Source organism: Lemur catta, chromosome 15, assembly GCF_020740605.2.
Source record: "Lemur catta isolate mLemCat1 chromosome 15, mLemCat1.pri, whole genome shotgun sequence".
NCBI lineage: Eukaryota > Metazoa > Chordata > Mammalia > Primates > Lemuridae > Lemur > Lemur catta.
Genome location: NC_059142.1, coordinates 5,802,714 through 5,826,823, shown reverse-complemented (window position 1 = coordinate 5,826,823; position 24,110 = coordinate 5,802,714). Strand labels below are relative to the sequence as shown.

The 24,110-nt window shown below is 58.7% G+C and overlaps 1 protein-coding gene across 5 annotated transcripts; it reads left to right on the top strand.

Moving 5' to 3' along the window:
• Positions 1-559: 559 nt before the first annotated feature.
• SREBF1 (sterol regulatory element binding transcription factor 1) lies at positions 560-23,666 on the top strand. 5 transcript variants are annotated; one of them, XM_045526876.1, is made up of 20 exons: positions 560-798; positions 11,945-12,037; positions 15,391-15,822; positions 16,184-16,371; positions 16,453-16,590; positions 16,671-16,892; positions 17,464-17,578; positions 17,893-18,113; positions 18,349-18,550; positions 18,672-18,850; positions 19,102-19,363; positions 19,445-19,611; positions 19,801-19,969; positions 20,519-20,633; positions 20,926-21,032; positions 21,120-21,252; positions 21,430-21,595; positions 22,074-22,274; positions 22,366-22,477; positions 22,862-23,180. In XM_045526876.1, the coding sequence occupies exons 1-20, from the start codon at positions 708-710 to the stop codon at positions 23,089-23,091; spliced, it is 3,543 nt and encodes a 1,180-aa protein (XP_045382832.1). In that variant the 5' UTR covers positions 560-707; the 3' UTR covers positions 23,092-23,180. The 5 variants fall into 5 exon arrangements, with proteins under 5 accessions (XP_045382832.1, XP_045382829.1, XP_045382833.1 ...); XM_045526873.1 differs by lacking the exon at positions 11,945-12,037 and having other exon boundaries at positions 561-798; XM_045526874.1 differs by lacking the exon at positions 560-798 and having other exon boundaries at positions 11,892-12,037.
• Positions 23,667-24,110: the final 444 nt, after the last annotated feature.

The following is a 24,110-nucleotide window of genomic DNA, read 5'->3' as shown; positions in this document are numbered from 1 at the left end:
CCATTCCCAGGAGGCCAGTCTTCCCACTCCTTTGCCGGGAGGGGGCTGGATGATCTCACAGGCTGTGCCCCCGCCATCATCACTAACGTCCCAGCCGGCTGGTGGAGAGGCATCGTTAGGCCCACGTTACAGATGAGGAAAACTGAGGCATAGAGTGATGTAATTGGCCCAGGGCCACGCAGCAGACCTGGGACAGCCTAACTTGGATCCGAGCCTGTCTTGTGCTAGAGAGTCAAACCTAGGAAGGGAGATTTGTCGGGTCCTCGCTCCCAAGTCCAGAGACCTCAGGGATGGGGCCAGTCCTGGGGCTTCCCTCAGCCCCCTTTTTGGTGCTGGAGAATCTGAGGCCCAGAGAGGGGCCGTGGCCTGCCCAAGGCTGCTGTGCGCGAGGCTGGATAAAGTGAATGACTGGAGGGCACTCTGACCTAGGCGCACACCCGGGAGCCAGGGTCCCCGTTCTCTCCCGGCGGGGCGGGGCCGTTTGCCCGAGGGCGGGGCCTCCCCAGGGCCCCGCCCCCGCCTCGCCCGCCCTACGGAGCGGCCACTGGGGAACCCAGTTTCTGAGGAACTTTTCGAGGGCGGCGGGCTGCCACCCAGGCCAGGGCGGGACGCGAAGGCGCGGAGAGGCGGCAGCGGCTGCGGCGCTCCCTGCAAGGTCTGTGCGCGGCGGCGGGCCCGGCGGGCCGCCCGGAGGAGGCGGCTGCGCCATGGACGAGGCGCCCTTCAGCGAGGCGGCTCTGGAGCAGGCGCTGGCCGAGCCGTGCGACCTGGACGCGGCGCTGCTGACCGACATCGAAGGTGCGTCTGGGCCGCTGGGCTGGAAGCCGCGCCGGGCGGCGCGAGCGGGGGCCAGGCCTTTGTCTGCCCCGCGGGCGCCTGCTCCGTGCTGTGCATGAGCCGGGCTTCCCCGCGTCTCTGGGCTGCGCGCTGTGACCCTCGGTGTCCGGGGCCGCACCGAGCCTCTGGCACCCGCCCCGGCGTCTCGGCCGCGGGCTCTGGGGCCAGGCCGCGCCGTGCCGGGGTCCCTGGGCAGCTCGGGGCGGGGCACGTGCGCCTCTAGGCGTTCCCGGCCCCGCGCCGTTCCGCCGGTGGTGAATCCCCAGCCCTGTGGCGGCCGCGGCTGGAGCTTGGGACCTGGGTGTCGCCGAAGCCCCGCCCCAGCCGTGACGTCGGTGCGGGGTTACTCACGGTCATTCCCTCCGGCCCGAGAGTTCAGCTCGGCGCTGGGACTCTTGCGCATGCGCATAGCGTTGCCTTTTGCCCTTCTCCCCGTGTTTGGGTCTGGTTCTCTGGGTCTGCGACGGGCAGGCGTCGCTTCCGCGGACATTTATTGAGCATCTACTGAATGCCAGACCCCACCTTAGGCACTGAGGGTTCACAGACAGACCCAGGCTCCCCCTCTTCTTGGGAGCACAAAAATCCCTAGGGACATCCGCAAGGGGATATTTAGTTGCACCTTAGGGTGGGGCAGGGATGTGGCTACTTTGGGTTGAGCGGCTGGTGGACTCTCTGAGTAGAGAGAGTTTTGAGCTGAGCCTGAGGGTCAGCCCCGAGACTAGCGGGGAAGATGTTTGCCAGGCCAGGGCTCCGGGGCCCAAGTTGGAGGAGTTAGAGGCTTGCAAAGGCGGGGAGGTTGGGGAGGTAGGTGTAGAGGGGATGGGCTGGACCTTGTCCCCCACGGAGAGACCTGGAGCAGAGCCGTGGCACCGTCTTCCTTACACCTTTTAAAGCATCACTCGGATTGTTATACAGAGAAGGGGCTGAAGGCCAACGATGGTAGCAGGTGCCAGTTGGGGGCTCTTTGTGGACAGGGTAAACCGAAGCCCCGCAGCAAATTACCCTCTGGTTGTGCAGGAGTTTTAGCAACACTGGCTAAGTTGCTCTCGGTTGATGGGGAAACTGAGGCCAAGGTGACAGGAACAAGCTGCATAGACTCACAACCTGAATGGACAAGTCCATGGACTCTGTGGCCACCCTGGGGTTGGCCAAACAGACACATCAAAGCCACCCCAACTCCTGCCCTCCTGCAGTCTTGCAGATTAGTCCAGCTGGCTGCCTACCCTAGGGCCTTCTCAGCCCCTTCTTCCTGGGGCTGCAGTAGGGAGGATCACAGAGGAGAGGGCCTGATTGTGGGGCTTTTCTAAAACAGCCTCCCCCGGGGAAGGGCTGTCCTTCACTGCATTCTGGAGTGATGACCCCTGAAATTCCAAGCCCTAAGGAGGTCCCAGCCTGACTCAATTACCAGTTCCACAGCGCTGGGCCCAAGAGGAGCAGTCTGAGAAGCACCATGACCCAGCTGGGAGGACATGGGTTTTGGGGTCAGGACTTGAACTCGGACACTACTCACTTTCTTTGTCATCCTGCTCAAGCCCTCTCACCCTCAGTTTCCTCCTCTGGAAAAATGAGGATGCGAATGTTCCCTTCATGGGGGAGTTGGACAACAGAATCAAAGGTGTGTCTGGGCTTTTCTTATTGACTGATGGATAGACATTGTCTCTCCAGACCCAAAGGCCAGACATGCACAGCCATTGTTGGGGGGGGGGGGTTGGGGTCAGACCTTAGTCTGTCCTTTGAGGACCAGGCAGCCCCTTCCTGCTTGGGTGGGGGCTGAGGTTTGCCTACTGCAGTGGTGGATTTTTCAGGTATTCAGATCACCTATTCTTCTCTCCAATTATGCAATGCATCTTTTTTCACTGCAGAAAAATCAGAAAGTACAGGTGAGCAAAAAGAAAATAAAATCTTTAAACTCACCACCCAGAGATAAGTCCTGTTAATTATATGAGGGATTATTTCCTCTGTGAGTATGTGTGTATTTGGGGGATGGCTGCACACTCTTCATCAGCTTTTTAAAAACTTTACTGAGGGGCTGGACATGGTGGCTCACGCCTATAATCCTAGCACTCTGGGAGGCCGATGCAGGAGGATCACTTGAGCCCAGGAGTTTGAGGTTGCTGTGAGCTAGGCTGACGCTATGGCACTCTAGCAGGGGCAAAAGAGTGAGACTCTGTCTCAAAAAAAATATTAAAAATAAAAACCTTATTGAGGTATGCTTTACATGCCATAAAATGCATCCATTTTAAGTGTATCATTCAATGATTTTTAGTAAATTTTTGGAGTTGTATGACCATCACTAGTTGTAGGACATTTTCATCACCCCAGTAAGATCCCTCATGTCTGTTTATAATTACTCCCCATTCCTACCTACAGCCTCCGACAACCACAAATCTATATATATGTGTGTATATATATATATATATATATATATTTTTTTTTTTTTTTTTTTTTTTTGAGGCAGAGTCCCACTCTGACACTCTGGCTAGAGTGCTGTGACATCAGCGTAGCTCACAGCAACCTCAAATTCCTGGGCTCAAGCAATCCTTCTACCTCAGTCTCCTGAGTAGGTGGGACTACAGGCATGTGCCACCATGCCCGGCTAATTTTTTCTATATATTTTTAGTTGTCCAGCTAATTCCTTTCTATTTTTTAGTAGAGACGGGTCTCACTCTTACTCAGGCTGGTCTCGAACTCCTGAGCTCAAATGATCTACCTGCCTTGGCCTCGCAGAGTGTCAGGATTACAGGCGTGAGCCACTGTGCCCGGCCCACAAATCTATATTTTTAATAAATTAGAATAGGGTCCATTGGTTCACAGCAGATTGTACCTGCTTGGTTCCATGTCAACAGCCAGACAATAATCAGATTCCCTCAATTATTCACCTGATCCCTGTTGATGGACATCTAGGTTGTTTGTCCTCATAAACTGTGCTGCAGTGGACACCGAGGCCAGTTTTTGCCCAGCTCCTCATTTAGTTCTGTAGGATGAGGCTCTGGGAGGGGACTTGCTGGTGAGAGGCTGAGCCTGCTTTTGAAGCTTCTACAAAATGTGGAGCTGGGCAGGTTCGATAAGGTCTAGAGAGAGGTGATTTGGGGTGGGAAGGCCAGGTGCCTGAGAGGCATGAGAGATGACAGGTAGGTCAGGCAGGCATCAGGTGCCAGGATGGGGAGTTGGACTGGCTGGAGGACAATGGGGGGTTGCGGCGGGGGCATGCCATGCTCCAGTTGTATAAGTTCCCTCTGGCTGCCAGGTTGAGAGGTTATAACATGAATAGGGATCACTAACTGAGCACTTACTGTGTTCTAGGCACTGTGTCGATGATCTCATTGAATTCTCCTGACAACTCCAAGTGGGTAGACTTATGATGAAGATGAGGGCCTTGAGGAACAGAACAGAGAGGCTAAGTGACTTGCTCAAGGTCACATAGCCAGATCATGGCAGAGCCAGGATTCAAACTGAGGCTGTGGGCTTCAGAGCCTATACTTTTAGCTCCTAAGCTCTTAACCACTGGGCTCCTAAGGAGGGGCTGGGGGGTTGAGGAGGCTGCTCCATGTGGGGCTATGCTGGGGGCCTGGGAGTGGGTCACAGAGGAGTCAGAGGCCATGTGGCTCCCTCCCCCTTCAAGCCCAGTTCAGCCTTTGGGTCATGAGACTGGGAGCTGGCACCGGGGAGCAAGCTGAGGGCCTGAAGCCACACCCAGCTGGCCCTGCCACCCGCCTTGGCCAAACTCTGTCATGTGAATAGATTTTGGAGTGGGGCTGCTACCATGAGTCCTGGTGTCCATGGGTGAAGGCACTTCCCTGGCTATAGTGCTCTCTGGGTTCGAGTCCTGCCTCTGCACCAAGACCTCAATGAGCTCCATCTCCTCCGGAGCCTTCCTTCCTCACTCTGTGCTTTGGGGTCCCTTGCGGCAGGAGGGAGAGGATGGAACATGAGAGCAGCCTTACACATGTTGGGGATTATTACTAAGCCCACAGCAGTCTTCACCTTCCCACTGAGGATTAATTTATCAGATCTTGCACAAGTTTATAAGTCCAGAAGAGGCAGATGGAGACAGAGTTCTGGGTGAGCACTGGGAAGGGGGCTGAGGGTCTCTTTCCTGTGCCTAGACACCTCTAATTCTGCTCTTCGTCTGTTGGACCCCAGATGTCAAGTCAAAGGTTGCTGCCCTGAAGCCCTTCTGGGCCTCACCTCACCTGCCTGCCAGCCCCACCTTGCCCTGAGCAGTGCTTTCTCCCAGGCCAATCGCGTGGGGCCTTGCTTCCAGTCCGTGTGTGTCTGGCTATTTCCTAGGTCCAGGCCAGCCCTGGTGGAAAGGGCACACTAGGGGCCCACTCTGCCACCCCACACTTCTCACCAGGATACAGTGTGCCTCAGTGTGTCCTCTCCCTATTCTCACCAAGCATGAGCAGTCCTTAGAAAACGCAGCTCTAGACCTGTTACTGCCCGGCTCCAAGCACATAACTCCCCAGGTCTCAAACCATCCATGGTTCCCCAATTCCCCTAAGATAAAGTTCCCTGTCTCATCGTGGCATATGAGACTTGCAAGGTTTGCCAGATCTGCCCCTCCTTTGTCATTGCCCGTCCAGCCAGAACCCGCTCCCTGGGCACAGCCTGTCCTGCTAGGGTGCCCCTTCTCCCTCATCCTATATCCAGAGCCCCTCAGCAGTGGGCTCTGAGAGGAGCCTCTTCTATCAGATGTGTTCCCCTTCCTCTTGGTATCCAGCCTGTCCAACCTTAGGGCAGCAGAAAGCAGAAAGCCCTCCCAGTGTGGTCATGAATTGCTTTCTCCTAAGGAAAGTGCCCTGCCATTTCTGAACTGCAGGGGCCTCCCCGGAAAAGCAGGAGATGGAGACTGTAAGATTTGCTGTCTCTGAGCCCCCATGGCTTCAGCCCTAATGCTTCTGAGGGGACAGGGTTGGGGGATGGGGAGGAGGGTGCTGGGAGTGGGTCCAGGGAGGCAGTAGATAGATAGCTGGGCATGATCTCCTGCCCGACAGTCACCTAGCCAGACACAAACATCCTAACTGACCTGGTCAGCTCCAGGCAGGGGTCACTGTGAGGCACAGGCCTGGGATCTGGACGTTCCCCACTGATAGGAGTAGCCCAGGTTGGAATTGCTGCGCTGGCCAGAGGAAGTGTCTTTGGCCTTGTCTCCTGCCAGCCACAGGCCCTGTGAATGTGACCTTTGACCCTGGGAGCTGACTGGGACTGCCCAATGTGTGGGACCCGCATGCCACGTGCTCCATAAAGGTGGTCGTGTAGGGGTGGGGAGAGCCTTATAAACCAGTGTAGGGACTCCTGGTGAGAGGGCAGGGAGTCTTTGAGGCTGGCTCCAGGTGTGGAGCTTCCTGGAGCTGTGGAGGTCAGATGAGCTAATTTGGGTCAAAGTCTTAAGCAATGCATGCAGATAGTAAGCCCTCAACCAATCCCAGTTAGTGTTGTTATTGTCACCATTTAGAGGACTTAACCAGTACCTGGCAACTGATATGTTTAGTTCAACATATGTTAGCAGTGATTATCCAAGAAGCCTGTCCTGGAAGTTTCTAGGATGTTCAAGGCTTTGGTTCCAAGTTCTAAGCATCACCATGTGGTGTTTCTGGGTCTCTGTGTGAGAGACAAGGTGGGGCTGGACCAGGCCAGTGGGGAGCCCCCACCCTGACCACAGGGAACAAGTGCCCTGTCCTTAGCTTCCATTAAAGTTAAGAGACAAGAGCTGGAAGGAACCTTAGAAATGCCATTGTCACCTCCTCACCCATCTTACAGATGAGGACACCTGACTCCCTCACAATCCCCAGCCACCCAGCCTGTTGTGGCCCAGGCCCAGTGGTAGCTGAGGTGGGTGAATGAGCGGAGATCTGTGATGAAATACCTTTTCTAGCTAGGGGAGGTGGGCAGAGTATAGCAGGTGCTTCTGCATCTCTGGCCACAGTTGATGGTTTGCTGCACAAAACACATTCAGGCAGCCTTGGAAATGCAAACGAAAGCGCCTTCAAGGTTCCAGTCACAGCCCTAAGCAAAGCAACCAAAAGTACATAAAAACAATAAAACTCAGTGCTGGTGATGCTGTGAGCAAAGGGGTTACATTGTAGGGGAGGTTGTAAAGGGGTTTATCTTTCCCAGAGAGCAGCCTGGCAGCTCTAAAAAAACCATCTTGCTGCCTTTAAAACAAGTTGCAAGGAAACGACCCCAAAGGGAGAAACATATATAATTTACATGAAGAAATGCATAGCACTGCTATTTAGACTGTGAACAATTTGCCCAGCAGCAGGTGACTACCCCCAGAATCGCCACTGCACCGGGCACAGGTTGTTTTTCAGCTGCCAGAATGGTAAGCGTGTGCCTGGGCTGACAGCCTGAACTGGTGCTGACCAGCGTCTTGTTTAATCTCCATTTTCCAGTTCTGCTCAAGGCGATTCAGCACACCTGTCACTCCAGGAAGAGGATATGTAACTGAGTTTCACAGGACAGCATGGTCAGTGTATGAGGATCTAGTGTGGACTGGCACAGATGAGGGGAGGATCCCGAGGGGACATCAGAGCAAGTTTTGAGTGAGGAATAGGAATTTGCCAGGTGAACAAAGGACAGTGAAGGGGCATTTCTGGCGGCAGAGGGAACACCTGGACAAATGTATGATGGCATTAGTGTGGTATGTTCAGAAAGCAGACAAGGAAAGCAAAGCTGAGCGAGTGCGCAGGTGATGGCACTGAGGTGGCTGGAGGGAGACCAGCAGGGCACAGTGGTGGGAGTGGCTGTGGCTGGAATCCACACAGCTCCTGACTGTGGTCCCTTCTGTACTCAGCCCTGTGCTGGATGAGGCTGGGGTCACAGAGCTGGTTCAGGCCTTGGCCCTGCCTTGAGAGGCCCCAGCTGAGGCTGGGCCTCTGATCTGGTGAGGGAGGTGGAGTGGGCCTGAGGGGGGGGTGGTTAGGAAGGCCTCTGGGAGGAGACAGTGCTAGAGCCAAGCCTTAAAGAGCCTCATGTCTCCTAACTGAGCTGTGACAAGTGGCAACAGCTGGTTAGGGCAGAGCCAGGCTGCATTTGGGGCTCACTCCTGTGCCTGGCAGGAGTGAGGGGCTGAAGAATAGGCTGTAGGGTCAGCAGAACTGGGGTTGAGTCCCAGATTCTTCACTGGGTAGCTATGGGACATTGGGCATGTGGTCTCCCTCTGAGCCTTAGTTTCCTCATCCATCAGGAGAGCCCAGGTGCGTCCGGGGCTCCAGCCATCAGCCCATCCCATTCTGGGAAGAGCTGGCACACACTGGTTCCCCTGGGGCAGCTGTGAGTGCACAAAGGGCAGCCTGTGCCCTTGTTGCATATATGACCAGCTGAGGACACTGGAACCCGACGACCTGAGTTATCAGGAGGATGAAGGAGGCACGAGGTGGGAGCAGGAAGGCAGGCACGGTGCAGCCTGGTGCCTGGAGCCACGGGTGAGTGCCCACCCCACCCTGCATCCTTCATCAGGTGGGCAGAGATGGTGTGCTCTGGGGAGCCCATGAGCCAACGTCCCATGTCCTCCTGTGTGGTAGTGACACACTGCCAATTGTACCATTTACCCTTTTGCACAGTCTGTGCACTCTTTGTGATCTGCATTGCATGGGACAGCTTGCAAATCCCTTTCCCATCATCCCCTGGAGAATCGGAGTCCTTGGCTCAGGTGACAGACAAACCTGGGCTGGAATCCCAACTCCTCGGCTGCCTCCCCAGCCTCTACCCTCCTCACTCCCTCTGCTCCAGCCACACTGGCCTCCATGCTGTCCCACCATCATGTCATGCTTGCGCCCACCTCAGGGCCTTTGCACGTGCTGTTTCTTCAGTCCTCCCTTCTGGCCTACTCCTTTGTTTCACATGTAACTCATATGTCACCTCCTCAGACAGCTCTGTCCTGAACCCCTTGTCTACAAAGGCTCCCTCACACTCTCTTTACCCTGCCTCAGTTTCTTCCTGGTGCTCATCGCCACCTGCACCCACATTTTCCCATGCATTTGCATCCCACTGGTCTCCTTCATTGGCACATCAGCTCCATGAGGAAAGGTCTCTGTGCTGTGCACCTGCACCCCTGGTGCCTGGCACAGGATGGGCACACTGGATGCTTAGGGAAGGGCAGTAGATGCTGTGAAGGAGATGGACCTGGGCTTTGTGGACCAGGTTTTAGGGGGGGAGGTGGTGAGCTCCCTATCCCAGGAGGCATGCAAGCAGAGGTTGTTTGGGGTTTAAGGCCTTGTGCGGGTTGAAAGGAGTTGTAGACTTCTATCATGGTCAGAGCTGAATTCTGCATATTGGTGACGTGGGGTGCTCTCAAGATTTCTGTCACGGCCTCACAGAATCAACAGGCCAGAGTCATTAAAAGCTGTCCCCAACTGCCTTCAGAGGGATGTTTGAAGGTAGAATGGGGAGGGCTGGGATGGAGGTTTCAGGTTTCCCCTTGAATCCTGATAGAATCAGGGCAGGAGAGGAGGAAAAAGGAGGAATCCAGGCTTGGAGAGGAGTTGTCGGCAGTTCCCAAGCCTGGGAAGGTGAACGATGTTGCGGGGGGGGCACTGAGGCCTGCAGTCCGTGCTGCCCTTCTCCGCATTCAGAAAGTGCATAGGAACCAGAAGCACCTTCTGACTGTCCCGGGAAAGCTGGTGCTCAGCTTGCCCACAGGGGGCCACAGTTCAGGGGCTGTGGGTGAGACCAGCTGTCCTAGCTTCCAGGGCAGGGACCAGAGTGAGGCGAGAGAGGCACTGCCTTAAATTGTGCACCCTAGGTGACTCTTGCTCACCCTAGTCAGGCCCTGTTAACTCCCCTTAGAAAGATCCCCATCAAGTGGTTATGGAGCTCCAGCTTGAACCCAGCAACTGACTACCTGACTTTCCAGTTCTAGACCATTCCAGCTGCTACAGAGGGAACTAACCTTTGTTGAGACCCCGCTGAGTGGTGGGTGCTTTCCATACTTGTTCTCCCATAATCCCCACCCCTGAGGTTTCTTGGGGTGGGGGCTGGGAGAGGGGGAGTGGACTGTCCTGGTCACACAGCAGGTGAGGGGTGGGAGGGGAAGAGCAGGCCTTGGCATGCTGCCCCAGACCCTCCCACTTGGCTCTGTCTCTGGGGGGGGCTGCAGGGCTGGCTCTAGAGTTTCCACCTCCAGTCTTAACCCCGATGATCAGCTTCTGCAGAAATCGGATCAGCTTCTACAGAAATCAGCCAGCAGATCCGGCTCCAGGGGAGAGTGAGATAGGGTCTCGTCAGGCTCTTCCACATGTCACCAGCCCCTTCCTCTATGCATCTTAGCTTAGGCTGTGCCTTCTGCCTGCAAGGCCAGCCCTCACTTCCTGGGTCACATCGCTCCTCTGGAAGCATCCCCTGACTCCTGCTGCCCTCAGGGGGCTCAGTAAGCAATGTTCTCTCCCTCCTCTTCAGTGAGATGGGCTGGGGGCAAAGCAGGATGACAAAGAGAAATGAAAACAAAAAGGAAGGGGAGGGGACAGGGTTTGACCTTCCACAGTGGCCCAGGCCCTGCCAGTCTCAGGCCTGTTGGTCCTGCCACATTCTGGGCTCAGAAACTGGGGAGCACATAATGAAAGGACCAAGAGGGAGGGTCTGCTTTGGGGAACTCAGGCGTGGAGTTGAGCTCTCAGTGTGCTTTTGGGTCAAGGCTCTTCCCTGTCTTGAGTCTCTCATGTGAGGTCAGAGCTTTTCCAAGAGCAAGGCTTTGTTTTGGTTTGGGGGTGAGGGAGTGTGAGCACCCACAGGCTGAGGAGGGGCAGGGGAGGTGCTGGATAGGATGCCTGTTGTCCTGGAACCTCCCTATTGTCCTGGAACCTCCAAAGGCCATGCAAGAAGGACCTGGAGGGGTTGGGGGACAGGGGGTGACGGAGACATGGCTGAGTTTTCTTGCTTAGGCTCATGAAAAGGGAGAGAAGTTGGGTCGCAAGTGCCCTCAGCCCCCCAACACTGACTGCTGAGCTGCTGGGCCGCCTGCCCAGGATTCAGCCTGCACAGCTGGGGGTGTGGGGGAACAGCCATCCTGCATGTGAGGCTGAGGTGGGCCTTGTGGGTGGTCTGTTTGGCCAGGTTCTGATCATCTGTGTGTGTGTGTTGAACTTTTACCTTTGACAGAATGGGAGACAGGCTCAGGCAGCCCTTCAAAAGACCCCCAGAGCCTGTCACCCCTACCTTCCCCACCTCTTTCCCAGGGAACTGGGTCTCTTCCTGGCCTCCCAGGGCCCCACAATGAATAAGTGAGTTGAGACTCACCGGGTGACAGCTAGAGGGCTGTGAGACCTTGAGGGAGAGGGTCAGACTTCACTGACCCTGCAGAGGGACATTGATAATGGTAATCAGGAGACCCTGGATGTGTAATTTGGGGTAAAAGTTTCCCTTTCTTACTCTGGGCCTCAGTTTCCCAGAAGTGACCTGTTATCAGCGGTGGTCCCCGCGATCTCAGACTGTCAACATCCCGCTGGAGTGAGGGGTAGCCCCATCCCGGGTCTGCCCCAAGAGGGGGAGGTCCCTGCACCTCAGCCACCACCCGGCAACCCTTGGCCTTAATTAAGCCCTTCTTGCGTACTGAGTGCTGCACCCGTATTATCTCCCTTTCTTCTACCATTCCGTGTCAGGGAGATATAATTGTCCTGTTTTTCTGGAGGAGTAAACTGAGGCTTAGAGCAGTCGAGGCTCTTTCAGGATGTCAGTGAGCCAGTGATTTCGAACACAGAGCTCCGGGCTGTTGGGGCATCCTCCCGCTTCTGGCCCCATAACGGAGGGGCGGGAGTTGAGGGAGGGCTGTGACCGCCAGTAACCCGGGCGGATATTGGCGCCGAGCGGGTTAAAGGCGGACGCCCGCTAGTAACCCCGGCCCCATTCAGCGCCGCTGGGTGAAACCTGAGTCCTGGCCGCCGTCGGGGGGGAGAGGCGGGGGCTGGGGCGGGGCCCTAGTGAGGCGAAGGCGCGGCCGCTGATTGGCCGCGTGCGCTCACCCCATGCCCGGGCGCGCAGCCCCGGGGGCGGGGCGTGGGCGGGGCGTGAGGGCGGGGCCTGAGAGAGGGGCGGGGCCTGTAGACGATGCGGGGCGGGGCGCGCCGAGGCGCTCACCGGGCTTTAAAACTCCGCGGAGCCTTGACAGGTGAAGTCGGTGCGGGGAGGGGCCCGAGTCAGCCACCTGGACGCCCCGAGGGGTCGGGCGCGGACCGCGGAGCCATGGATTGCACATTCGAAGGTATTTTTCGGAGGACCCCCACCCCTTTATTACAATGCCTCCCGGGTTCTCACGAGGGGTGGCGGGCGTGGAGGCTATGGAACTCAAGTAGGGAAGAGCCCCTTCCGAGGGAAAGGGTGTGCCAGTTCCTGGCCCACTGGGGAAGTGAGTGGACCACCCCCCAACCTCATTAATCCCCCCTGCAACCCAAGGGAAAGGTTTGCTGAAGATCTGACAGCAGCACCCAGGGACCTAAGAGGGTTTGGTGGGAGAGGGTGGCTTTCTCCACATCTGGGACAGGGCCAGTTGTCCTATTCTCTGCCAGGGCGTCCTATCTGTTGGGTGGCCCTGCTTTTGGGGCCATCTTAGACTCTCCAGGCAGACAGTGGGAGCCCTAGATTGTCAACATTGTCAGTTTTTCTTTCAGGGCCTCAGTTTTTCCCATCTATCAAAGGGGCTCATGTGGACTGAGTGAGGGGTGGAAGATCCCGCAATTGAAAGTACATTATGACTGGGCGTGGTGGCTCACCCCTGTAATCCTAGCACTCTGGGAGGCCGAGGTGGGAGGATCGCTCGAGGTCAGGAGTTTGAGACCAGCCTGAGCAAGAGCGAGACCCCGTCTCTACTAAAAAATAGAAAGAAATTAGCTGGACAACTAAAAATATATAGAAAAAATTAGCCGGGCATGGTGGCGCATGCCTGTAGTCCCAGCTACTTGGGAGGCTGAGGCAGTAGGATCACTTAAGCCCAGGAGTTTGAGGTTGCTGTGAGCTAGGCTGACGCCACGGCACTCACTCTAGCCAGGGCAAAAGAGCGAGACTCTGTCTCAAAAAAAAAAGAAAGAAAGAAAATACATTATGACTTTATGACCTACATAAACCTGGAGGGTCCACTAACCAGGAGGGTTTCAATTTGAGGACCTAGGGAGGCTGAGCCTGTCGCCCCCGTCATGATCTGTTGAAGGCCTTAGGGAGGTCCCTTCCTGCAGTAAGTCTCCTGCCTGGGCACCTGTCAGTAGACAATGTTGAGTTCCCACTCTGTGCCAGCTGCCTGCTGGGCAAAGCCATAGTCAGCTCTGCCAAAAAGGGTTTTAATCTTTTCTGTTGTACAGATGAAGAAACCGAGGCCCAGTTAAGGGGAGGCCACTGGGCCAGGCTCAATCTCATGTTGGTGATGGACAGGACTAGAAGCTCAGGCTGGGAACCCTCAGAGCACTGGGGCCCCTGGGATTGTGCTCATGGGTCATGTAGAAAACTCTGACCTAGTGGGTGGCCACTGCAAATGGGTTAGAGGGCCCTGGGCTGAGCCAGCCAGGCTGCCAGTCTCCAGCCTGGGGAGAGGGCCTATGGCCAGGCTGGGCTGAGGTGGGGAGTGTGTCCCAGTCCGTATGAGGAGGAAAGAGTCAGGACACACAGCACTTGCTTTTATAGAGGTGAAACCAAAGCCCTGAATGGCCAGGCCTGGGTCCTGAGGCTATTTGGCTGCAGGCAGGGCCTGGGCTTGTGCCCAAAACACACTGGTTGACTACGTGGCCAGCAGCTGGCTCAGTCCCAAGCCTCAGTCTGTTACACTGAGTAATGGGTTGGTGATGGCAGCTTTGCTTCTGGCTTCTTGGTGGGGTAAGGAAAGGTGCAGAGACAATAGATTTGGCATTTTGTAGACCTGGATTTGATTCCCACTGCATGCTCTTAGGCTGCTTCTGGTCCTCTGTGAACTCATTGTCCTTTTTTTGTCTCGAAGATGAGGTGAGCTAATCATCTGAGGCAGCCTAGGGCAGTGGCCAGTGGTTGGGGCATTGGGTCAGGCAGGGTCTAGTCAGTTTTGTCTCTGACTCTGTAAGAACTTAGGCCAGCAAGTCACCTCTCTACAGCTCAGTTTCTTCATCTGTAGAATGGGGTAATAATCACACTGCCTTCTTAGAGCTGTGTGTCAGGAGGATTAGGGGTCCAGCCGGGCCCCATCAATGTGGGTGGCCCCAGAGTGGGCCTTGCTCTTGGCCCAGACCCCCCCTACTGACGTGGGTCCCCACCTCCTTTGAGTCCTTCCAGCATGGATGAGGACCCTGCTCTGACCTAGGGTCCTCTTGGGGGACTGCCCTGTGTGTCATATCTCTTTGGGGAGCCCATGCTGCTCTGAGGGTCTGGTCATGCAGGACCCCACCACCTCTTTAGCACCTTGAGCCAGTCCTGCCTCTCTCTGTGCTTCTGTCCTCCCCTTGTAAATTGGGAGGAGGGGGAGGTCACCCACTTCCTAGTAGTCTCTCAGTTGCCCTCTCAAATGCTGTGCTCAGAGAACCCTGCTGGGCAGCCTTGAAGGAAGAGACCAGAAGTGGCCGGTGGGTGAGGTGTGGGGCCCATTGCACCCATATGAAGATCCTCTCTGCCCTGTTTCCCACCTGCCCTAGGCTGCCTCCTCCCTCTGGTTACTGTGTCCCATCCCCCTCCCAAGGGCTGGGCCTACTGGATCTGTGAGGCATGGCCCTGTTTCACAGACTGAGAAATTGAGGCCCTTGTGGGGCCAGGGCAAGGCTGTACCTGGGCCTCTGGACTCCTTTTGTCCTGGGTGAGGTGGGTGCTCCTTTGCTAAGCCAGGTCCTAGGGTAGGGGTAGTGACGGAGTGTGGAGAGGGCAGGAAAGGCTGTCTGGAAGGGCTTGTCACCTCCTGGGGAAGCACTTGGAAGCTGGTTGAGTCTACAGTGCAGTGTGGATGTGCATGTATGTGAAGACTCAGAGGTGATGTCTTCTAGAACGTATGGTCCATGAAGACAGGAGTAAAAGTTTACTGCTGTCCACGTCAAGGTGCAGGACGTTCCCAGCTCCCCAGACAGTTGCCTGGTTCTAGGCAGAGATTTTTGTCTGTCTTGTTCATGGCCAGGAACAGTGCCTGGTGTAGCTTGTGCACTCTGCACGTGCTCATTGAATGATTCAATGAACGAACGAACGGACACACACGGGCTTGCTGTTTGCTGTGGACTGAGCATGTTGTCAGATGATCAGGCATATATTGGGTGGCGGGAAGAGCTCAGACTCTGAAGTCTGAATTCTTGGGCCTAACCTGCTCAGCCCCAGCCTGGCTGTGAGGCAAGGCTGTGAGCCTCATGTGCCCACCTCATCCACTTGTTGCAAGGGCTATTTGTCGTACTTGCGGTGCCAGGCATCGCTCTGGAGGGCACAGGGGCCCATGAGATGGCGATCTGTCTGGAGCACTGGCTCCTGTGGGTGGCTCTTCTGTTCCTGTGGCATTGCCCACACATACACAGCTGTTTGCGGACGAGAGGTGTGCAAATAGATTTGCTCATACAAATGTGTGATGCCTTGTTTGGGGGGTAGTCTCCACCCCATTGTCACTCACACACCCTCATCTCCTTTTCCTAGACATGCTTCAGCTCATCAACAACCAAGAGAGTGACTTCCCTGGCCTGTTCGACCCACCCTATGCTGGGGACGGGGAAGGAGGCACAGAACCAGCCAGCCCTGATGCCAGCTCCCCAGGCAGCTTGTCCCCACCTCCTGCCACGCTGAGCTCCCCTCTTGAAGGCTTCCTGGGGGGACCCAAAGCAGCGCCCTCACCCCTGTCCCCTCCCCAGCCCGCACCCACCCCATTGAACATGTACCCATCTGTGCCCACTTTTTCCCCCGAGCCTGGTATCAAGGAAGAGTCCATGCCACTAAGCATCCTGCAGCCCCCCACCCCACAGCCCCTGCCAGGGGCCCTCGTGTCCCAGAGCTTTCCAGCCCCAACCCCACTGCAGTTCAGCTCCACCCCTGTGTTGGGCTACCCCAGCCCTCCTGGAGGCTTCTCTACAGGTAAGGGGGGGGGGCGGCGGGAGGGGACAGCCGGGGGTGGGGCTGCCAGGAGCACAGGAAGAGGTGTTTGCTGTGGTCTTAGTAGAGGAATTTGCAGGCTTTACAAATAGAAAACTCTGCTGCTTGAGACACCCTATTCCTAGCAGTGCTTGTGTTCTTATTGCTGGGTCAAGCACTGTCTCCCACTGGAGGCCTGGTTGGAAGCTGGCATGTTTGCATGAAAGCCCAAGCAGGGGCTGTCCAGAAAGGAAGCCACAGGGCTAATGACTAATCCAAGGCCACATGGTGATAGAGACCTGAAGAGTGGGTTGAAAGTGGGTGGGGGCAGCCTGTGCCGCAGCCCCAGGCTTTATTTCTGCAGGGCCTCCTCCTGCGAGCACCCAGCAGCCGCTGCCTAGCCTACCACTGGCTTCCCCGCCAGGGGTCCCGCCCGTTTCCTTGCACACCCAGGTTCAGAGTGCAGCCCCCCAGCAGCTACTGACAGCCACAGCTACCCCCACAGCGGCCCCAGGAACGACCACTGTGGCCTCACAGATCCAGCAGGTCCCGGTGAGGGGTTCTGCCAGGCGTTGGGGAGGTGGCAGCTCCTGGCCTGGATACAACACATGGCTGAGCCCTCTACCACCCCAGGTCCTGCTGCAGCCCCACTTCATCAAGGCAGACTCACTGCTCCTGACGGCTATGAAGACAGATGTGGGGGCCACTGTAAAGGCGGCAGGCCTTAGCCCCCTGGTCCCTGGCACAGCTGTGCAGACAGGGCCCTTGCAGGTGGGTGGTGTGGGCAGGGCACAAGGGCGTGGGGTCTGCACACATGCATGCCACCTGCTAATGCCTGCCTGGCCCTGCAGACCCTGGTGAGTGGTGGAACCATCTTGGCAACGGTGCCGCTGGTTGTGGATGCTGACAAGCTGCCCATCAACCGGCTGGCAGCTGGCAGCAAGGTCCCAGGCTCCGTCCAGAGCCGTGGTGAGAAGCGCACAGCCCACAATGCCATCGAGAAGCGCTACCGCTCTTCCATCAACGACAAGATCGTTGAGCTCAAGGACCTGGTGGTGGGCGCTGAGGCAAAGGTGTGGGCAGAGGCCCAGACTCGGGTGACCCTGGGGAAGGAGCAGTTGGGGGGCGACTGGAAGGAAGGGAGGGATCGAGGCCAAGCCTGGGCAGACAGAGGCTTGGGCTTCGGCCTGCCCTGGCCTGGCCAGCCCCATTTATTACGTCACATGGGCCTCCTCCACAAAGGAAGGGCTGTTCTAGGCTTGGGGGCTGCAGCAATGAGCAAGACAGATAAAACCCTGCCCTCGAGGAGGAATTGCCTTTTTGGTGGGGGAGGTGGCCAATACACAGGTTGGCTAAGGAAGTATTAGCGTATGCTAGGGTGGAAATAAAGCAGGGAGAAGGGTGGTGGGAGTCGCAAATCTAAATCTTGTGGTCAGAGAAGGCCTCGCTAAGGGCGAGTGCTACATGAAGATGGTGATAATAGTAGCTGCTAGCCAGACACTGCTGTGTGCATTTACACGTTAGTCCTTAACAAGTGCAAAGGTCCTGAGGCAGCTGTGTTGCAAAGCAGCTCCACACCCCCTTGCTAAGTGCCTCCTACCAGGCCTGACTGGCCGCCTGTGCTCTCCCTCCCACTCCCTGCAGCTAAATAAATCTGCTGTCTTGCGCAAGGCCATAGACTACATCCGCTTTCTACAACACAGCAACCAGAAACTCAAGCAGGAGAACCTGAGTCTGCGCACTGCGGCCCACAAAAGCAGTGAGTCCTGGCCTCATTCTGCCCCTGCCTATGGCTTCTCCTTTAGCCCTGCCACACCCCTGGCTCTGGCCTGGTCCCCAGCCCCACCTAACCCTTGGCTCTGGCCCCACCCCAGGCCCCCTCCCCACTTCGGCCCCACCTTCAGCTCAAGTCCATTGGTCACTTCTGGCACAGCCCTAGCTCCTTGTTTGGCCCTGAGCCCTGTCCCAGCTTCCCAGGTTAGCTCCCAGCCCCCCACCCCTAGGGCCCCGAGCTCAGATTTGGGGTAGCATGTCCAGCCTTCACTCCCACCTCTATTCCTCTCTGGCCTACAGAATCTCTGAAGGATCTGGTGTCCACCTGTGGCAGTGGAGGCAACACAGATGCACTCATGGAGGGTGTGAAGACTGAGGTGGAGGACACGCTGACGCCACCACCCTCAGATGCCGGCTCGCCCTCCCAGAGCAGCCCTTTGTCCCTTGGCAGCAGGGGCAGTGGCAGTGGTGGCAGTGGCAGTGACTCGGAGCCTGACAGCCCAGCCTTTGAGGACAGCCAGGTTGGGCCCTGAAGTGGCGCCCCCTTCCCCACTCCCAGCAATATCCTCTGAGCCCCAGGACAGGGTCAGGAAGACCCTAACAGATCCTACCTCCCATTTTATAGACTGAATAACAGGCCTGGAGCTGTGTGGGGTCCCACAGTAAGGCGGGTGGCGTCCTGACCCCTCCTGCCCAGCCCTGCGCTTTCTGAGGTCCCTGGGGCTCTGCCTTCACCACCCTGTCCACCCCCACCAGGTGAAGCCAGAGCAGCGGCTGTCTGCCCACAGCCGGGGCATGCTGGACCGCTCCCGCCTGGCCCTGTGCACACTGGTCTTCCTCTGCTTGTCCTGCAACCCGCTGGCCTCCCTGCTAGGTGGCTGGGAAGCTCCTGACCCTGCGGATGCCACCAGTGTCTACCACAGTGCTGGCCGCAACATGCTGGGCAGCGAGGGCAGAGGTAGGACAGGCCAGCCTGGGCATCTTTGGGAGGGAGTCTTGGGGTGTAGACCCTAGGCCTGTGGGCTTGGGACTCTGAGTTTCCTAGCACCTGGGTCCCCAACCCTTCCCTCTGCCCACAGATGGCCCTGGCTGGGCCCAGTGGCTGCTGCCCCCACTGCTCTGGCTCCTCAATGGGCTGCTGGTGCTGGTCTCCCTGGTGCTTCTCTTTGTCTATGGAGAGCCAGTCACACGGCCCCACTCAGGCCCCGCCGTGCACTTCTGGAGACATCGCAAGCAGGCAGACCTGGACCTGGCCCGGGTGAGGCCCAGCCTGGGGCAGGGGGTGCAGGGAAGGGCCCCGGGCAGCACCTGGTACCCCGGGCTGGGAAGGTGCTGGCGCCAGCCCCTCTTCCCTGCTCTCTGTGCACACCACAGACCTGCCCTGTTCTCCCCACTCCTGTCGCCCTCAGACCCCCACTCATCTCAGGAGCCTGAGGCGGAGGGCTCTTCAGAGATAGAGGAGAGGTGCTCTGGTCCCACTTTTCTCACCTGAAAAACCCTGTTCTCCAGGGGGACTTTGCCCAGGCCACCCAGCAGCTGTGGTTGGCCCTGCGAGCGCTGGGCCGGCCCCTGCCCACCTCCCACCTGGACCTGGCCTGTAGCCTACTCTGGAACCTCATCCGCCACCTGCTGCAGCGTCTCTGGGTGGGCCGCTGGCTGGCAGGCTGGGCAGGGGGCCTGCACAGGGACTGCGCCCTGCAGGCGGATGCTCGCGCCAGCACCCGAGACGCGGCCCTTGTGTACCATAAGCTGCACCAGCTGCATACCACGGGTATGATCGGCGTGGAACTGGGCTCGGGGGCTCCCTGCCACTGCGGCCCACCCCTAACCTCACGTCCCATCTGCTTTCCAGGGAAGTACGCAGGGGGGCACCTCACTGCCACCAACCTGGCACTGAGTGCCCTGAACCTGGCGGAGTGTGCGGGGGATGCTATGTCTGTGGTGACACTGGCAGAGATCTATGTGGCGGCTGCGCTGAGAGTCAAGACCAGTCTCCCGCGGTCCTTGCATTTTCTGACAGTGAGTGGGTGATGGGCTGGTGGGGACAGGGCTGGGGCTTCTCTTTGCAGCTCTCCCAGAGGCTCCTGGGCAAGGGGCTGTGCAGGATGAGGTTGGTTACCAGGTGGGTGCCAGGCCAAGCTGGGGCCGGGTCTGGGTTTGAGCCCCTGCCTGGGTCCAGTGTGACAGCCCAGCTCCCCTCCCCCACAGCGTTTCTTCCTGAGTAGCGCCCGCCAGGCCTGCCTGGCACAGAGTGGCTCAGTGCCTCTTGCCATGCAGTGGCTCTGCCACCCCGTGGGCCACCGTTTCTTCGTGGATGGGGACTGGGCCGTGCGCAGTGCCCCTCGGGAGAGCCTGTACAGCTTGTCCGGGAACCCAGGTGCTCTCTCACCCCTCCCTGTACCTTGTCCTGTGCCTTGTCCTCATTCCTGTCCTGTCCCGTGCCCCCTGTGTCTCTGGATATCTTTGCCCAGCCCAGTCCATCTCCCTGCCGTCGGGTGCTGCAGTGGGGGCTACAGGAAAGGGAGGGTCTGGCTGGGTCTCTGTTCCAGTCGCGGCTCTTCGGAAGCAAAGGCAGGGATTTGAGGGCAGGTTGTTGCTTGGGGAGGTGACCCCAGGCAGCACCGACTGGAGTGAGGAAGTGAGGCAGGGAAAGGGCAGAGCTGGTAAAGGTACTGAAGCAGGCACCGTTTGGGGGCAGTGGAGGGCAGGCCTCCCTGGTACCCTCCCCATGCCTGGGCCTGGCTATTTATCCGCCACCTTCCACCTGTCTTTGGTGGGAATGCTCCCAGGGCCAAGCCAGCATTTCTCACCTGCCCTAGGTGTGGCCCCAGGCCGCCCAGGGAAGAGCCCCCAGCATGTAGCAGTGAATGTGGTTAGGAGGGGTGAGGCTCTCGTCCCTCGCCCCCTCACGTCCTCCTCCCCACAGTGGACCCCCTGGCCCAGGTGACGCAGCTATTCCGGGAACATCTCTTGGAGCAAGCACTGAACTGTGTGGCCCAGCCCAGCACCACCTCCAGTCCTGGGTCAGCTGATGGGGACAGGTGAGTGTCCCTGTGCCCTCCTCTAGGCAAGACCCCTCCAGCATGTCTGGGAATGGCTATGTCCAGGGACCTGTGTGGTGGCCAGAGCCTGGACTGCTATCTACTCACTGTGTGTCCTTGGTTCCTCCCTGGATCTCATTTTCCCCACCGGCCTAGCAGGAGGAGACAGTGGCACTTTGCAGAGCTAGGGGGTCAGGGCGTGCTCTGGGGAGCAGGTGGGGAGGGCTAGCACCCTCTTAGGACTCCGAGGACCCCTGCCATCTGTCCTGACAGCCAGTCTCTCCTGCCACAGGGAATTCTCAGATGCCCTCGGGTACCTGCAGTTGCTGAACAGCTGTTCCGATGCTGCTGGGACTCCTGCCTGCAGCATTTCCATCAGCTCCAGCATGGCCACCACGGGTGAGACCCCAGGCCCCTGCCCCTGACTCCTTGTTCAGCCCCGGGTGCAGTGTGGCTGAGGGCTCAGGGGCCCTTCCTCCTCTGCAGGCACAGACCCGGTGGCCAAGTGGTGGGCCTCGCTGACGGCCGTGGTGATCCACTGGCTGCGGCGGGATGAGGAGGCGGCTGAGAGGCTGTACCCACTGGTGGAACACCTGCCCCGTGCCCTGCAGGAGTCTGAGTGAGTGCACAGCCAGATTCTTTCTGCCCTGGCCCCTTGGCATTGTGCTTCCACCGGCCTTTGTTCTCCACGGCCAGGGTCACCACCCTTTCTTCCCCAGGAAGCCAGACCAGGGCAGTGGGGAGCTCAGGGCCTGTGGCCTGGTCTGACCGGCACTCCTCTGCCCTGCCCCAACAGGAGACCCCTGCCCAGGGCGGCTCTGCACTCCTTCAAGGCTGCACGGGCCCTGCTGGGCTGTGCAAAGGCAGAATCTGGCCCGGCCAGCCTGACCGTCTGTGAGAAGGCCAGTGGGTACCTGCGGGACAGCCTGGCCACCACACCAGTTGGCAGCTCCATTGACAAGGTGCGGGGTGGGGCCGGGGGCCTGGCAGGGCTAGCGGGTCACAGCTTTCCATCCACTCCCTGGTCATTCCCCCTCAGGGGTCACAGAAGACCACTGGGTTAGCCCAAGCATCGTAGGACTGGGGGTCTGGCTGACTGTGCTTTTTGGCTAAGGCTTGAGTCCAGGGGAGAGTGGCTGCCCCTATCTAGCCTCAGTTTCCCCACCCCCAGGAGGAGGGGAGGGGTGAGCAGTGGGGCAGGGCCGCTCTTTGGAGGCCAGTGTTGGGAGGGCTGGATGGCTGCTCCCCTGGCAGGCGGCGGCGTGGGGGCCTAGAGAGGCGGGCGGCTCCGCGGTGCATTGCTGTTGCATTGCACGTGTGTGAGGCGGGTGCAGTGCCTCGGCAGTGCAGCCCGGAGCCGGCCTCTGGCACGGCGGGCCCCCACCCTGTCCCTCCGGGCACTGGAGCCCCCATAACCCCTGCCCCACCTGCCACCCCCAGGCCGTGCAGCTGTTCCTGTGTGACCTGCTCCTCGTGGTGCGCACCAGCCTGTGGCGGCAGCAGCAGCCTCCTGCACCTGCCCAGGCATCCCAGGGCGCCAGCGTCAGGGCCCAGGCCTCTGCCCTCGAGCTGCGTGGCTTCCAGCGGGACCTGAGTGGCCTGAGGCGTCTTGCACAGAGCTTCCGGCCTGCCATGCGGAGGGTGAGTGCCCACAGCCCTCTCCTCACCTTGGGGACATGAAGCAGTGTATGGGGGGAGCCCCAACCTGGACTGCCCTGGCCTGCTCTCCCAGGTGTTCCTACATGAGGCCACGGCCCGGCTGATGGCGGGGGCCAGCCCCACGCGGACGCACCAGCTCCTGGACCGCAGTCTGAGGCGGCGGGCAGGCCCGGGTGGCAAAGGAGGTGAGGGGCAGCTGCCCACGCAGGGGTGTCCCCCTGCCCAGGTGGGAAGGGCTCGGATGGGGCTTGGCGGATAGTGAGGGCGACTGCGTGCATGCGTGCGTCCGTGTCCTAGTGGTGACACCTGGCCTGAGACATCATTTGTGGGACACACGTGCATGCGTGACTCTGAGTCCGTGTTCTACTGAACAGGCCCCGGGAAGGGGTGTGAGGCTTCATGAGTGTGCCCGAGACTGGAGTGGGGAGAGCGGCCCTGCAAACCCCGTGTGCTTGGGCACTGGGGTCCCTGCCGGCCTCGGGCGGAGGCGGGGTTTCTGCGCGCGCCGCGCCGCGGGGGCGTGGCCAGAGCGCGGCCCGCCTTTGACGCGGCCGTGTGCTTGTGCGCAGGCGCGGCGGCGGAGCTGGAGCCGAGGCCCACGCGGCGGGAGCACGCCGAGGCTCTGCTCCTTGCGTCCTGTTACCTGCCGCCCGGCTTCCTGTCGGCGCCCGGGCAGCGCGTGGGCATGCTCGCTGAGGCGGCGCGCACGCTCGAGAAGCTCGGCGACCGCCGGCTGCTGCACGACTGCCAGCAGATGCTCATGCGCCTGGGCGGCGGGACCACCGTCACCTCCAGCTAGACTCCAGGCGGCGTCCCTGCCCTGCGCCCCTCTCGAGCGGCCGCAGCCCATGCGGCCTGTGTTCTGGGTCCGAGCCTTGAAGGCCGAAGGCAGCACCAGAGACCCCGGTCTGCACGGTTCAGCCATGGCTGCACTGTCCCTGGTGGGTGGGAGCCCGCGGGGACCTTTAGCTTGCTCTGGGGGCCAGACGGGCGCGACCCCACCATCCCAGCCGGCTCCCCAGCCCGACGAGCGACCGTCGGGATGGTGCTGACCTCTGGTGGCCGGTCGGGGCATTGCAGGGGCCTAGCCTGCTGGGCGCCACTTCTTGCTGAGCGGGCACCTTGGTGGCTTTTCTTCTCCTGTCTAGAGGGAAGAGACGGGTACGTTTCGCCGAGTTGAGGGGGGCCAATGTGGCCTTCCCGGCCTGCAAGGGGGGGGGGTCCCTGCCCCAAGGCGTGTGGAGACTTGTATATAGTGTAGAGCAGGTGCGCTGGCCTCCTGGCCTGCGGGCCTCACGTACTACTATGCCTTTTGCAAACTTTATTTTCATAGGTTGAGTTTTGTACAGAGAAATAAAGTGAAATTATTTATAATCTAGGTTTTGTTCCTTTGGGGAGGAGGGTATGTGCCTCAGCTGATGGATATGCTGACCAGCAAGTGTCCTTTGGGCCTGCCCCGGTACCTAGGCATAGGCTTCCTATCCCCCACCCACCTCAACGAAATTTACCTCTTTCGTGGGGGGTGGGAAGGGATGGCTGGCTGACCTCCAGCTGACCTGTCCCACTGATCTCCAGGCCACCTTTGGGCTGATCAACCTTGGGGCCTTGATAGGCTCAGCTGTCCCTTCTCGCCTTCCAGGTCTGCTCCCATCAGGTCCCAGAGTGACACGGGAGGATAGACTCAAGTGTCCTCAAGGACGTGTTGTGATAGGAGCTACAGCTGGATCTCTGTGTGTGTTCGGGTATCTCAGCTCCCCCACCCTGTCCGCGGGTCATCTCACACAGCTGGGGGAGCCTTGAGGGGGGGCCGTCGGGCGC